The sequence below is a fragment of the Zeus faber genome (genome assembly GCF_960531495.2).
Source record: "Zeus faber genome assembly, chromosome: 10".
NCBI classification, from domain to species: Eukaryota; Metazoa; Chordata; class Actinopteri; order Zeiformes; family Zeidae; genus Zeus; species Zeus faber.
In genome coordinates this window covers 28876825-28892469 of record NC_137199.1, presented here as the reverse complement: position 1 = coordinate 28892469, position 15645 = coordinate 28876825, and the positions used below count along the sequence as shown (strand labels likewise).

Below are 15645 nucleotides of genomic sequence, written 5' to 3'. Positions count from 1 at the left end.
GTGACTTATAAGTACATTTAAGAGCAAATACGTACTTGATTCATCCCTGGATTTAAATTGCAGTGTTACAGCAGCTCACATCAAAACAATAGGCAATAATAATAATAGAATTATAATAGGAAATATAAAGAAATAACATGCAATAGACCTTTTTAAAATAAAAATTGGCAGTGAAATATACAAAAACACCCTTTAAGACTTAAAAAATAGGAAACCCCTCGAGGCTGCGTCCACGGAGGAAGAGGAGGAGTTCGGCGTCACGATGAACTCGGAAGAGAATCTCCTGGCGCCGCCTACTTTGGTTGGCGTCGCATCTGAGTGACGTCACGCAAACCTTTCAGTCATGGCGGCGGAAGGCTCAGAAGACCTGAGTGGCAACGGGGAACTTGAATATTCTTCTGGTTGTATAATATATGTAACGCAAATTGCAACGCACGGCCTTTTGTCTTTTTGGGGGAATCGCTTGCTGTTAGTTCGGGCCACGGGCCTTTGAGTTTTACTTACTTCTGAGTCCTGGTGCTGGTTTACTTGCCAGGCTAGGCTAAGCTAGTCCAAATACAGAGGAGGTGTTTGGCTGCATGAACGAAATATGCTTGAAATATTCATTCTTCTTAGATGAGATGAATAAACTTCTTCACCAAAAAAACATATTTTGATATTCAGGGTGACGAATATTTGAACTTATCAAGTCGGTAGCCACATTCCAAACACAGTCAATTCATAAGATTTTTTTTTTTATACTGAAGTTACACGTCCACAAAATATCCGCCCAGTATTCAATTAAATTGGTTCAAAAATATATCTTGATATTGGATTTTTAATTCTATAGTGCCAGCTTTTTCTATTTTGGTGCATTTTGAATTCATTGTATAGAACCAAATTTTATATTTTTGTAAATCTTTAGGCATATTTATTTTACTTATTTGTTCATTAATGTTGCTTATTGTTTTGATGTGCTCTGTTTTAACATCACGATGTCCCTCTGGGTATTAATAAAGTATCTGTCTGTATCTCAGCTTCGCCACACACACAACCTATAATTAACAGCCACAATCTATAATTTATGTATCTAGCTTTATTGTGATCATGTGGTTTATTTTCCCCCTTCACTTATTATTTCCCTCTTAACATGACAGCCATGGAGGCCACTGAGACTCCCCTGCCTCCTCCAATGGAGATGTCAGAAGAGAACGGGGGTGGCACCGTTGCTGCGGAGGCTGTGGGTCCCGATTCAGGGACCTTCTCCATGCCGCCCACGGCTGAGGACGAAGAAGGGGAGCTGCCTGCGGACTTTGAGCGTCTCTGGAAGGCCGCCCACGACAACCCCCAGGACTTCACAAGCTGGACCGATCTGCTGCAGTATTGCGAACAAGAGGTGTGCGGTTCTTCATGGGCATGTACATGTCCATAGCCATGTTATCTGTCTGCAACTGTGAGCACGTGTTTGTTTACCTAAAGCTGACGGGTTCTGTTTCATGTATTCAACCGAGATGTGATTAACAAAGCTAGGGACGCGAGGGATCGATCCGTTTTCTTGCTTCCTGTGAGAACAGACAGGAAGTACGATCTTTAAAAAAAGCTAACCGCAAAATGCTGTTTTTCTCCCCCTGATGTGTGCAGGTAAAATAAAACTAAAGGGTTGGGGTTATATCTCTTCTCCTCTGTCCACAGAGTCATATGACCGCATCACGTAGAGCGCTGGTGGCCTTCCTAGCACGCTACCCCCTGTGCTATGGCTACTGGAAGAAGTTTGCGGACTTGGAGAGGCGTTCTGGGAACAACGACAAAGCAGAGGAGGTAAAGGATGTTCAGTATTTTTCTAATGAGCAACTTTCAGCGTCAGAGATGTTTCAGAGTTTTTTTAGATATTTAACCTTGCACAATACATGTAGTTTGTGCAAGCACAATATGGTATTTTATTTTATGTTGTGACAGGTGTGTGTAACAGGGCTCAAAGCTATTCCCCTGAGTGTGGATCTGTGGATCCACTACATCAACCTGCTGCTTGGAACGCTCGATATGAACTTGCCCGAGTCTCCCAAGCACATCCGCAGGTACACACACTAGACTTGGTCGATGGTGCAAAATTTATCGGAAGGGGGGTAGAAGGTAATGTAATGTAGTAAATTATGTATTGCCCAGTTACAGAAGTGCAGGATTTAGTATTTTCAAGTAAATTATTTACACAAAAATGTACTTTATTTACTAAAATAAGTCCCATAGCAACGGAAAGCAACAATGCTTTTTTTGGGACGGAACATCACAGTCCTTTTACTCAGTTTTGTTTAAAAATAATAGTTTCAACCAAGTAGGAAACAAACAAAAATAAATAGATCTAAATTAAAAAGACAAGCACAGGAGTCGGGAAATGGTGCATGGCTGTCTGGAGGAGAGAAAAAAAAACAACAAAAAGCTCTGCTCTTATTCTCTGAGTTAGGTTTACATTTTTTAATTTTTTGACAGCTCTGAGCCCCCCCCCTTCCCTCTCCGCTCCAGTTTCAGAAAATGGTAAACTGCACTTACGGACTTAACGGCGGATTAAAAAATGTTTTAAATCGTCTGTCATCAATGTCAATCACGATCAATGGAGTCAATCGCCGATTGACGATTTAATCTGCCCAAGCCTAAAAAACACACACACATACACACACACTATAACTACTGCACTGATACGGACACAAGTTGAACAAGACCTTACAAGATTTTACCTCAGTAGTACAACTTTATATAAATATAATGTATTTATTTATTTATTTATTTATTTGACCTGCATATTAGCTTTTATTTTAACTTCTTGGCATTATCTAGAATTGTAATCCTTTCCACACACACTGTCTCAAACTGTAAGGTCCCTTTAAGTACCGATAAGCTATCATCAGACTTGCACCATTTATCTCCCAATTATTTGACTTCTTGGTAAGTGTCATAAACCATGTACCTTCACATTTTCCAGGGATTGACACACTACACTTGGCTTATTTTGACTCCTATACTTGCCCAGTGTCTTTGAGGAGGCAGTGTCAGCAGCTGGGCTGGACTTCCACTCGGACCGGCTGTGGGACCTTTACGTGGAGTGGGAGAAGGAGCAGGGCGACATGAGGGCGGCTGCCGCTGTCCTTGACCGTGTCCTACAGCTCCCTACGCAGCTCTACAGCAGCCACTACGACAAGTAAGGCACTGAGACACACACACACAGATACACTGTCATCCGCGAACATCAGACTTCTGCCTGATTTCATCTGTTAATCTTGTTATCTTGTTAATGTTATCTTCATCCAACTGGTTCTGGTGTATAAGGTCGGTGTTATGTCGTCGCGCCTCCAAGCAGGGGAAAGGGCCCCAAAGCCCCCCCCAAGCTCTGCAGCCGTACAGACACCCCACGGCTGCAGGAAAGCCCCGAGCACCCCGCCCTGCAGCCACAGAAAACCCCCGGGCCCCCAAAGAAGCCCGAAGCCCGCGGACCAATCCCCACGCCCGGCCCAGAGAAGCATAACCCAGTCCCAGGGGGCACGAGGAGACCCTGCATCACTAAGGCGCACACATACAACCCACCCCCAAGTGCAGGCTCAAGACACTGCCGTAGGTGCAGAACCCAGGCCGCGAGCGTTAGGCATGGACCGCAGGCCCGGAGCCAGGCCCCCCTCCGACAGACTGAGCCCCAAGCTTCGAGTGTGCTCAGCGCAGGGCACCTGGATGTGAACCCCCCCCCCCCTGTCAATACCAGCAGGCCGCCAGATGGGCACTTCACCACCCGGGGCACTCGCCACAGAGAAGCTGCGCAGTGGGAACAAAGGCCCAGAGCTGCCCCCTGCACCCCAAACCACACCAACAACAGCAAGCGGCCCTCCAGGGACCCCGGAAAGCACCCGGCGGCGCTCTCCACAGCCCCGCCAGGTCGCAGCACACCATATACCACCAGGCGCAAGCAACTAGGACTCCAGCCCAGCCGGCAGGGGACCCACCCAGCTGCCCCCCGGCCAACCACGCCCCCACGCCGACCCACCAGCGACCCGCCCCCCCAGCAAATCCCCGTGCTCAATGTGCCATAGCTTGCCCACCTCCCGTACCTGGAGGCACCCAATCTACAGCGACCGGCAACGGGTGCAGAGCGGAACGCCATGCGCCTCCGCCTACCTGGCAGCTCCCCGCCCCCATCAGGCCCTTTGTCAGCCCCTGGCCGCCGAGCATGCTGACCACAGAACAGAGGGTGGCAGACAGCCCCCACACCCACAGCCTGCCCCCTAAAAAGTTTTTTTTTTCTATGTTTGCATTTTATTTTGAAATGGCAAGTACCATATAAATATAATAGAAATGGATATTTGTATTTAAAAGTAAAAAGAGACTTTCATTTGAAGTTTGAAGCATATATTTCCATGTCTCTCTTAGTATGTTGTGTCCTACTAAAACTCAGTAAGAGATACAGGTTGCATTATACTGAAACTCGGTGACTGTCCCATCTTCTATTTTATTCTATTTTTACTGAAAAGTGCAATGGTGGTCCATATGTGCATCTGTCCTATCACGTGATCAGATCGCATAATGTATTGGTCTTTGACCCTAAGCAGATATACCCAATGAGACCAAATGATCAGAAAATTTGATTTCGCCGACCATGGATATAAATCCAAAATGATCTGACGACAATGTAAAAGTTATCTGATAGTCAATGTTTTATTATGAACATAAAATTCAATGAAAATCGGTATTGGCAGGTCAGACTTTTAAAAAATCGGAATCTGCCAATAAAATTGGAATCAGTGCATCTCCAGTTGGTAAACATATTCGGTAACTTTAGAAGATGATTTGATGCATTTCAAGGGCTATATCCCAATGAGATCAATTTGGGTATATATAGTTAGGTGTAGTAGCTTGCATACAACGTGATTAGCCTCGTTACGAGACAGCTACGGTGTGAATAACTGATGGAGTCATTTAGCTGCAGTAACTGAAACGCCACGGAGACTTCCTGTTACACTATTGTGGTACTCAGAATATTTTCCCAAGGTTGACAGGTCTGCAACGGTAATTCTGAACTGTGATTGTGTGATTATTGGTCCTGGAACTTGCCTCAAGCTTACTCGTTCTTAGGCAGGGTTGCCAGCTTCGCCATTTAGATGGACAATTTTGCATGAACCAGCAATCCTGGACCAGACCACTTTCACTTTCAAATCGTGAGCAAGAAATAAAAGGCAAATTTTCACTTTTTAAATTTTAAGTTGCCATAAGAAATAGCCACAGCATATCTGAAAGAGTCATTGTTACTGTTAGGTGAGCGGTAACATTAAGGGAAATCCTGTGTTTCAGATGAGTTAGAGATATTTCTCAAAGAAAAGGAAAGCAGCAGATCACAAAGAAGAGTGTGAAAATGTGTGAAATATCAGCTTGGAAATTATCTAGGGACTGATCACCTCTCCCCCGATCCCTACCTCCATATTTCCATCAGGTTTAAGGCCCATCTGATGGAGCATGAGCCCAAGCTGGTTCTGACCACAGAGGAGTATGAGGAGCTGAGGGTGTTGTGCCGACAGAGCCAGAAGGCTGAGCGTGCTGAACAGGCTCAGGAGGAGGAGGAGGAGCGACCACCGGGAGAGGAGGAGCCCGCCACCCCCGAGGGCCATGACTCTGTGAGTACCGCTCCTAAGGCTTTGTATTGAAATGGCACCTGTCAGGGGTAGGGATACAGTATATTAGGCAGCAACTTAACAGTCAGTTGTTGAAGTTGATGTGTTGGAAGCAGGATAAATGGGCAAGCATAAGGATCTGAGCGACTTTGACAAGGGCCAAATTGTGATGGCTAGACGACTGGGTCAGAGCATCTCCAAAACGGCAGGTCTTGTGGGGTGTTCCCAGTATGCAGTGGTTAGTACCTACTAAAAGTGGTCCAGGGAAGGACAACCGGTGAACTGGCGACAAGGTCATGGGCCCCCATAGGCTCAATATTGTGCGTGGGGAGTGAAGTGCAGCCCGCCTGGTCCGATCCCACATAAAAGCTACTGTGGCACAAACTGCTGAAAAAGTTAATGCTGCTATTATAGAAAGGTGTCAGAACACACAGTGCATCACAGCTTGCTGCGTATGGGGCTGTGTAGCTGCAGACTGGCTAGCAGGTGCCCATGTTGACCCCTGTCCACCACCAAAAACGCCTACAATGGGCACGTGAGCATCAGAACTGGACCATGGAGCAATGGAAGAAGGTGGCCTGGTCTGATGAATCACATTTTCTTCTACATCATGTGGATGGGCGGGGTTAGGGTGCGATAAAATTGAGCATCTGTGAGATGTTCTGGAACAATAAGCCCGATCCATGGGGGCCCCACCTAGTAACTTACAGGACTCAAAGGATCTGCTGCTAAGGTCTTGGTGCCAGATACCACAGGACACCTTCAGAGGTGTTGTGGAGTCCATGCCTCGACAGGTCAGCTGTTTTGACGGGACAAGGGGGGGCTACACAATATTAGGGGCTACACAATATATTTTAATGTTATGGCTGCACTGATCAGCCACAATATTAAAACCACCATAGGGTTGCTGCGGTTATCAGTGTTACCGTTGTTACAGTGTTTGGGCGTAGTCTGATTATATAACTTGCCCACCGTCATTTCATTTGTTAATTTCCAAGTATCAGTGGTGACGTTCATCAAATTAAAAAAAAATTCAAATTAGTAAAATACTAAGTGTGTTATCAATACTTAGTCAAACGCTACAAAAGTGAAAGTGTGTGCTGGTGCTCACAGCAGAGTCGTGGAACAGTCTGCTTATCACAGGAGGAGAGGAGAGAAGACTATAGGAGACTAGATCAAGTATAGATGGAGTTAGTTTTCTCCCGCAAGCCATTAGAACTGTCAATGCTGACCTCACCAGGGGCCTTCACTGAGCCACACACATAGGCTCCACTACCTTACTGTACTATATGTAGCATACTGCACCGCATACTGTGTCACTGTTCAGGGTTGTTCCGTATTGCTGCGCCGTACCGTTGTATACTGTGCTGTATTATCCCAAACACTGCCTCACTTCATTCACATGCCACTTTAATGCACATATCTGTATATACATAATTGCCTATTCCATATACATAAGCATATTCCCTCTATCTATTCCATTTTATTTCATTTTATTTTATTGCATATTATTTTATTCTATATATTTTTATTTTATTCCATAAGTATTTGACTTACTGTATTACATTTTAGGAGTGAGTTAGTTGGTCTATTAGAAATAAATTTTTCCTAGGACCCCCCCCTATTTTTTGAATGTCCGGGGTTACCGTTATCGGCAGTGTTGTCATGAGTTTATTAAACAGTGGGAAGAACTTCTCACCATGGCCTCCCTACTGCCTAATATTATGTAGGTCCCCCTTATGTGGCTCAGATCCCACCCCTTGACCGGTGCCATTGGAACTAGATGAGCAATGTTATTCACTTCACCTGCCAGTGGTTTTAATTTTCGTGTGTGTGTGTGTGTGTGTGTGTGTGCGTGTGCGTGTGTGTGTGTGTGTGTGTGTGTGTGTGTGTGTCTTGTGTGTGTGTGTGTGTGTGTTACATGCCTGGTCCAGGCTGGAGGAGCTGATGCGGGTGAAGTGAGCGTGTGTGTACACATATATACAGTGGGGCAAAAAAGTATTTAGTCAGCCACCAATTGTGCAAGTCCCTACTTAAAAAGATGAGAGAGGCCTGTAATTTTCATCATAGGTACACTTCGACTATGAGAGACAGAATGGGGGGAAAGAATCCAGGAAATCACATTGTAGGATTTTTAATGAATTAATTGGTAAATTCCTCGGTAAAATAAGTATTTGGTCACCTACAAACAAGCAAGATTTCTGGTTTTCACAGACCTGTAACTTTTTCTTTAAGAGGCTCCTCTGTCCTCAACTCGTTACCTGTATTAATGATACCTGTTTGAACTCGTTATCAGTATAAAAGACACCTGTCCACAACCTCAAACAGTCACACTCCAAACTCCACTATGGCCAAGACCAAAGAGCTGTCAAAGGACACCGGAAACAAAATTATAGACCTGCACCAGGCTGGGAAGACTGAATCTGCAATAGGTCAGCAGCTTGTTGTGAAGAAATCAACTGTGGGAGCAATTATTAGAAAATGGAAGACATACAAGACCACTGATAATCTCCCTCAATCTGGGGCTCCACGCAAAGTAACAAAGGCCACCATCAGTAACACACTACGCCGCCAGGGACTCAAATCCTGCAGTGCCAGACGTGTCCCCCTGCTTAAGCCAGTACATGTCCAGGCTCGTCTGAAGTTTGCTGGAGAGCATTTGGATGATCCAGAAGAGGATTGGGAGAAAGTCATGGTCAGATGAAACCAAAATAGAACTTTTTGGTAAAAACTCAACTTGTCGTGTTTGGAGGAGAAAGAACGCTGAGTTGCATCCAAAGAACACCATACTTACTGTGAAGAATGGGGGTGGAAACATCATGCTTTGGGGCTGTTTTTCTGCAAAGGGACCAGGACGACTGATCCGTGTAAAGGAAAGAATGAATGGGGCCATGTATCGTGAGATTTTGAGTGAAAACCTCCTTCCATCAGCAAGGGCATTGAAGATGAAACGTGGCTGGGTGTTTCAGCATGACAATGATCCCAAACACAACGCCCGGGCAACGAAGGACTGGCTTCGTAAGAAGCATTTAAAGGTCCTGGAGTGGCCTAGCCAGTCTCCAGATCTCAACCCCATAGAAAATCTTTGGAGGGAGTTGAAAGTCCGTGTTGCCCAGCGACAGCCCCAAAACATCACTGCTCTAGAGGAGATCTGCATGGAGGAATGGGCCAAAATACCAGCAACAGTGTGTGAAAACCTTGTGAAGACTTACAGAAAACGTTTGACCTCTGTCATTGCAAACAAAGGGTATATAACTTTTGTAGAACTTTTGTTATTGACCAAATACTTATTTTCCACCATAATTTGCAAATAAATTCTTTAAAAGTCAGACAATGTGATTTTCTTTTCTCATTTTGTCTCTCATAGTCGAAGTGTACCTATGATGAAAATAACAGGCCTCTCTCATCTTTTTAAGTGGGAGAACTTGCACAATTGGTGGCTGACTAAATACTTTTTTGCCCCACTGTATATATACACACACGCACTGTTATTTGTTTGTTTTGGCTCCTGTGGTTCTAAATGACAACACTGTTGCGGTGCCTCCTCGTATAACTTGTCCCATATCTGCGTGTGTGAAGGAGGAGCTGATGCAGAAAATTCGGGAGCAGGTGCTGGCCCGCAGAGACAAGGTTTACCAGCAGAATGAGGGCGAGGTCCGCAAGAGGTGGCACTATGAGGATGCTGTGAGTAACAGTTTGTTTTTTCCTCTCCTTCCTCCAACCTGTCTTTTGTTATTTTCCAGATCGCTCTCTCTCTTTTGTCTTAATGTCTTTCTCTCATTTACATCTTCATCAGCGCACTATACAGCTACTTTCCGATAATTTCACGAAGAAAGAAACACTTGAGAGACCTAATTATCTTTTCAGAACAGACGTTGACTGTGCTCCAAGGACACAGGATAACGTTGGTGAACAAAGCAGCAATGGAGTGAATAGAGTAATGCACCTGTAGTTAAATAAACAGCATCCTGACGTAATGATCGCCTTTATTAGTGTATCAATAAACTACTGTTGTGGATCTTGAGATCCACTGAGACACATTTGACACGTAACACTACAGTAGTGTTACAATTCCGAGTCAAAATCGAAACTCGATCGAAATGAGCGTTCAATTTCAAACTAATAAATCACAAGCAGGTTGGTGAGTCTCCCTGTATTTTTGTGGGTAATATTATTTGACATGGTCGCCATATTGTGGTCGTCAAAAAGTCGGTAAACAAATGCAGTGTGCGCTGGGGGGTGCCGGCCCCTCCGGAGTCGACTGTGACCCGCCCGGCTCCGAACCGACTTTCATGAAATTAGTTTCGGAGCTGGGCTAGAAGTCATGCTGGGGAATCCCTCAACGCACACTGCACCCGCCCACCAGCGGATCGTTTACCGCTGCAAAATGGCAGACGCGCAGACGCATCACAAAACAACACAGGTAGTAATTTGCCTTTTATTTCTAGCATTCCTCTCTGGCAAAAATAACATGTTTTCTGCGCTTATTTTGGTGAGTAACTTAAAATTAGTGTAATAAGTAACTTTTTGTTTAGTATTCTAAAGTAAAGTTTTGATTAAGCTCTTAAGTGTTTGGGTGTTGTTTAAATATTCTCATATTTTTGTTAATTATAATTGTTACTATTCAAATAAGAGCTACTTATTGAGAAACAAGGGTTTTTATTTGCAAATCAAGACTCGATAGCCTAACAATGGCATAGCTGTCAGTGCCGAAAAAAGAAATGTTAAAATCGAAAATCGAATCGTGACCTTAAAATCGAAAGTCAAATGGAATCGTGGATTTGGAGAATGGTGACACCCCTGCTAGTCTAACATTTTCTCCTGTCTGTCTCCCCCCGCTGCTGTCTGGTAGATTAAGCGTCCCTACTTTCACGTCAAGCCACTGGACCGCGTCCAACTGCGGGCGTGGCACTCCTACCTGGACTGGGAGATAGCGCAGCTCACCAAGGACCCGAACGAAGGCAAGTGAATGCAAAGTTATTTTGTGTTGTTTCCGTGACACTCTTAATGCCTGAAGGTGTGTTCTACATGAGAGTGACAACGCCTCGGCTGATTCAGCACCGGTCATGGTTTTCCTTGCATTTTCTTTGCACAGAAATCGATAGCGTGGGATTTCGTTACGGTGAAAAATGGCCTGAAAAAAGTCTGAAAGACCGTTTTTCACCATGCATGTGTTTGCATCCCTGTACAGTTTCACGGTTTTCCGTGTCCCTTGAACGCATCACTTCCTACATGCATCAGTTTTCCATGTGAGTTTTTTGCTTCCCTGACTGTAATAGCATTGCTCTACTGCCGTCCACTGGTGAGTGTGCGCGCAGGTGAATAAATGCACCAACGCACGTGCAGTGTTCTGGTTCCGACTGTAACAGCAATATTTTAATATCACTAATGCAACAAATTTATTTTGGGGTGCACGTTTTGCAGTTTGCTGTCCCTATTTTTATGTTAAAACGTGGTTGTTAAAGGGGGCAGCCACAAAATGGTTGCCAATTGACTCAGTCTGGTTGCCGAGGGCAACCATTATTGTCGAGCCCTGATGCAGTGACGTTGGCATTTGGAGAGTTGCGCTGTGTAGATCGCTTACCATAGGAACCGATGCAGCGTTCAATGTAAACAGGAAAATTGTAACTCGTGCTGCGTTTCAGAGTACCTGGAAAACTGTAATACGTACATAACACCGCCTGCAGCTATGTATAGTATTAGTACTTATTACCTTGTATATATTGTGGATTTTGTTTACATTCTCCTCTTGTTACCCTGCACTTTATGCTTCCCCATGAAGCTGCTGAACCGCCTGATTGAATCTGTTAAACCACACTTCAATCCGGCATGGAACTGGTGTGAAATGGCTTAGAGGATATCATTTTAGACATTCCTCTATCAAACACATATTTACTTCAATTATCATAATTGTCAATGTGTTACTGCCATGGACCAGACACTGTCGGGGGTTGTGTTTTTAGCATCAACTATCATCTTCTGTGTTAAACGGTCGCCACACTTCCTATTTTTGTGTCTGTGTTGAAATATGGTGTTTTCTTTTGACACACCCAGATCCCAGCCAGGAAGCCCAGGAGGGGTCAGAGGACACGCCCCCGACTGAGGAGGCATCGGAGGGCAACGGCGCTGTCGCCTCCGACGACCACAGGGTTCGCGTCCTGTTTGAGCGCTGCCTGATCGCCTGCGCTCTCTACGAGGAGTTCTGGACCAGGGTGATGATTACAAACCACTATGTGCATTTGCTCATGTTCAGCTCACAGTGGTATGGGTTTTTGTCATGAAATAAAGATATATCCTGATGTAATGTACTGATGAAATTATGAGAACATTTGACCGAAAACGTTCTAACTTTGGAGATTTGAAACCAACCCCGTCGTCAGGGAGGGTATTTGAGGGATAATAGAGAGCGAGTTGCCATCATTGTTAAATAACAGTCATGAACCTCGAGAGCTGGATTCTTCAACATAAGCAGATTTTCATTATACCGATTGTGATTATTGTGACAGAATGATTCCATATTTGCTGGTTCGATCCCAGGCTCCTCCTGCTAGCATGCTGTAGTGTCCTTGAGCAAGACACTTAACTCCTAATTGCTCCTGATGGCTGCGTCCGTCGGTGTTTGAACAATTGTAAGTCGCTTTGGATAAAAGCGTCTGATCAATGACTAAATGTAAATGTAAATGCATATTGCCCAGCCCCAACGTCTGTCATTATTTATTTGTTTTCAATTTTTTCTGTAACAAACGCTTAAACAAGCGCCTGATGAGAACGTTTGTTGATTTCATTATGCCATTTGTCCTCAGTACGGGCAATACCTGGAGCCGCAGAGCTCGGCGGAGGCGCGAGCGGTGTACAGGCGAGCTTGCGAGGTCCACCTGACACACAAACACACCATCCACATGCAGTGGGCCACCTTTGAGGAGAGGCATGGTGAGCAATGACAAGATCTTACAGAATTTACAGACTTAAAAAAAAAAGGCGGGAAGTCTGCCATGGAAGTTTATATTCAAACAGCTACACCAGCTCAATCTGAAAGGGTCGCCCGGGAAACTTTTCTGTCCAATTTCCCCATCCCGCGTCAGGCGACCTGGCCGAAGCGCGGCGTGTGCTGGAGGCCGTGGAGAAGACGCTGCCGGGGTTGGCCGTGGTGCGCTTGCGCAGGGCAGGCCTGGAGAGGCGGGCCGGCCGCTTGGACGAGTCGGAGGCCCTGCTGCGGGAAGCGGTGGCCGAGTCCAAGGAGAAGCCGCCTCTCCACGCCTTCTACTCCATCAAGCTGGCGCGGCTGCTGCTGAAGCTGGGCAAGAACCCCAGCAAAGCGCGTGGAGTCCTGCAGGAAGCCCTGGAAATCAGCCCGGTAAGGGACGGTCGATCTAACTCCCACCTGCCTCTAAGGGTGTGTTCACACCAGTGTCAAACCGTCACATTAATGCCGTAGATTTTATTTTGATGCTCATTTCTTAGTGAGTTTACAAGATCTACAGTAATTACAATTAAAAGAACGTAAATCTCTTTACTAGTCAAACAGTGGAGATGTTCTCTGCTTAGTGTGTTGTATAAAGTACTGTATCTCCCGCTCACTCTGTTATTTATAGTACATCCTGTTCTTACTCACACTCTGGTCATGGAGTTTCCGTACCGTAGTTACCGGTTTTTGACCTGGAAAATCTGTTTGTTGTTGTTGTTGAATCGTCGATAACGATAATCAACATATTTTTTTATCCTCGATGTGGAAATAAAATAGACTTATCATTTCGATAAAAACAATTCCGCAGATCTGTTCATTTCTGCATTTGGCAAGTTGCAAGGGAAAGACCAATCAGTTTGGATTGATCCAAAGCTGACCTTTCACCCCTGACCAATCACATTTGTCGATTATGGAAATAAGCCCCTCCCTCGTGGACAGGTTGCGCTGGTCAACACGGTGCACACCGAGCGGAGACAAAGTTCAGCGTCCAAAACTCGAAGGAGAAGCAGAGAGATGATGCATCGTTGACAACACAGCACACATACATCCATAGTTTGGCATTTTTTTAAATATTTAAGTTCAACCCAAAGCAGATGGTAAACATCCATTGTGTTGTAAATATATCGACGGGACGTTCCCACGAAGACGAACACCACCACAAACGTTATTCATTGAGACCTACTTGCCATATTTATTTTGTTATTTATTTTGTTATTAAATATTAATTAAAGCAGCTGCACTTGTTACTTATTGTTCACGATCGGAAATTATTTGATTTCAAGTTGTAACATTCCTAATATATATTTATTTATAAAATGGCGTTTACTGACGGGACTTATTTTATTTTGAATATTCAATAAAAAAATATATTATACATCTCCATGCCTCCATGATGTAATTCTTTATATAGTCTGCCTCACAATTGTTTTTAAGCTCAATAAACACATAATATTTAAACGGAATCTCTCCCATTTGTCCGGGACACTTAAATCTTCCAGGACCCGTTGACCGCCACCGATCTGTTCTCACGGAAACTGTCTGGTCAAGACGGAACAAATGAGGCCGCGAAAGATCGAGAAAGCCCTCCAGCTCAAACGTCAACCCTACGTCTGAAGAGATTAGCGTGCTCCGGAATGAACTGTTACTACTTAATCGAACGCTGTTTTAGCCGCGTCTTTGAAGGACGGTCCAGTTCTAAAACCTCGTCTTTCACGCTCCTTCCAGGACAACGGCAAACTGCACATGAACCTGCTGGAGCTGGAGGTGGCGGGGGACGCGCGGGCCTCGGCCGAGGCCGTGCAGGACTGTGTGGCGCGGGCGCTGGCCGCGCCCCTCTCCCCGCACACTAAACTGATCTTCTCCCAGAGGGGCATGCAGTACGCCGAGGACTACGGCAACTCCATCCAGAGGTCAGGCTCGGCTTATTATGGTGTATTATACTAACTGGGTGTTGAGTGTTTGGACCTGATCGGCTTCTCCCTCCTCCTGCAGCGTGCTGACGATCTATGAGCAGCACCAGAAACTCCTGAAAGAGCTCGGCCCGAGGAAGAGAGGAGCAGAGAACGGGTGAGAGAGGAAGCGACTCCCCTGAGGGAGGAGAACGTTGAATTGATGTTGACCTTGACACCTCGCCGAGGCAAAAATCAAACCATTCTTTCGATCGCGGTCCGACAGCGACGAGGACGCCGAGAAGCTGAGCAAAGCGGAAGACGGCTCGGCCGCCGCCGCCGCGGCTCAGCAGGTCGCGGCTTCGATGCCGCACGTCCCCATGAGCACCCCGCCCCCCTCCATGATCAGCGGAGACGTGAGCTCGCAGGGAGGCTACGGGGGCTACGGCAGCTGGTACCAGGTACGGCACAGAGAGAGGAATACTGAACAAAGTACGAATACTGAACAAAGTACGAATAATATTTTGCGTAAACCATTAGTTGGGGTTGGAACGTGTGGAGGGAGACGTGAAGCACGTTGCTATGGAGACGTTTAAAGTGCTCAGTGCGTCAGAAAAGCAAGTATCCAAGCACAGCGCAGCCAAAACAGCTGTAGCAACCAGGATGTAGGACGCGTTTGAACCGGAGTGACTGAGGTTGAGTGTCGGGGGCGGCGCGCAGCGGCGTTCCTGTTTGACGATTCAATAGTTTGTATTTTTTATAGACGTTCGCCGCCGTCCTCAAACGTTGCAAGCGGCGGGGGCGCAGCCGTCCGGCGCTGCTCTCGCTGAGTGTGTTTCTCAAGTGTTTTGCTTCCTCTGCCCTTCCAGCAATCTCAGTACGGAAACTACGGCTACCAAAACACCTGGAACTACAACCAGGGCTACTACCCCCCCAGCTAAACGGAAGGGGAAACAGATGAGTGCGACCGAGGGGGCAACAGGAAGCAGCTTCTACTGGGGGCATCACCCCTCCAACTCCCCCCATCACCCCTCCAACTCCCCCCATCACCCCCATCCCCCCCCGGAGCCCGGCGGAGCTGACGTCCCTCGAACCTTTTCTCCTCCAGACACCTTGAATTCACTTCACCGTCCAAGACGTTGATACTCACTGTGCTGATGTTTGGCGGCGG

General features: G+C 45.9%; 1 protein-coding gene across 1 annotated transcript; it reads left to right on the top strand.

Moving 5' to 3' along the window:
* Positions 1-343: 343 nt before the first annotated feature.
* On the top strand, positions 344-15634 carry LOC307235490 (pre-mRNA-processing factor 39; the record flags this gene model as incomplete). The annotated part of the gene is made up of 15 exons (XM_080007609.1): positions 344-401; positions 1137-1375; positions 1672-1797; positions 1936-2054; positions 3002-3169; positions 5444-5624; positions 9201-9305; positions 10474-10586; positions 11683-11833; positions 12425-12551; positions 12704-12975; positions 14311-14495; positions 14578-14652; positions 14761-14935; positions 15344-15634. 15 exons carry the CDS (start codon positions 344-346, stop codon positions 15413-15415), a joined length of 2166 nt encoding a protein of 721 aa, XP_079863735.1. The 3' UTR covers positions 15416-15634.
* Positions 15635-15645: the final 11 nt, after the last annotated feature.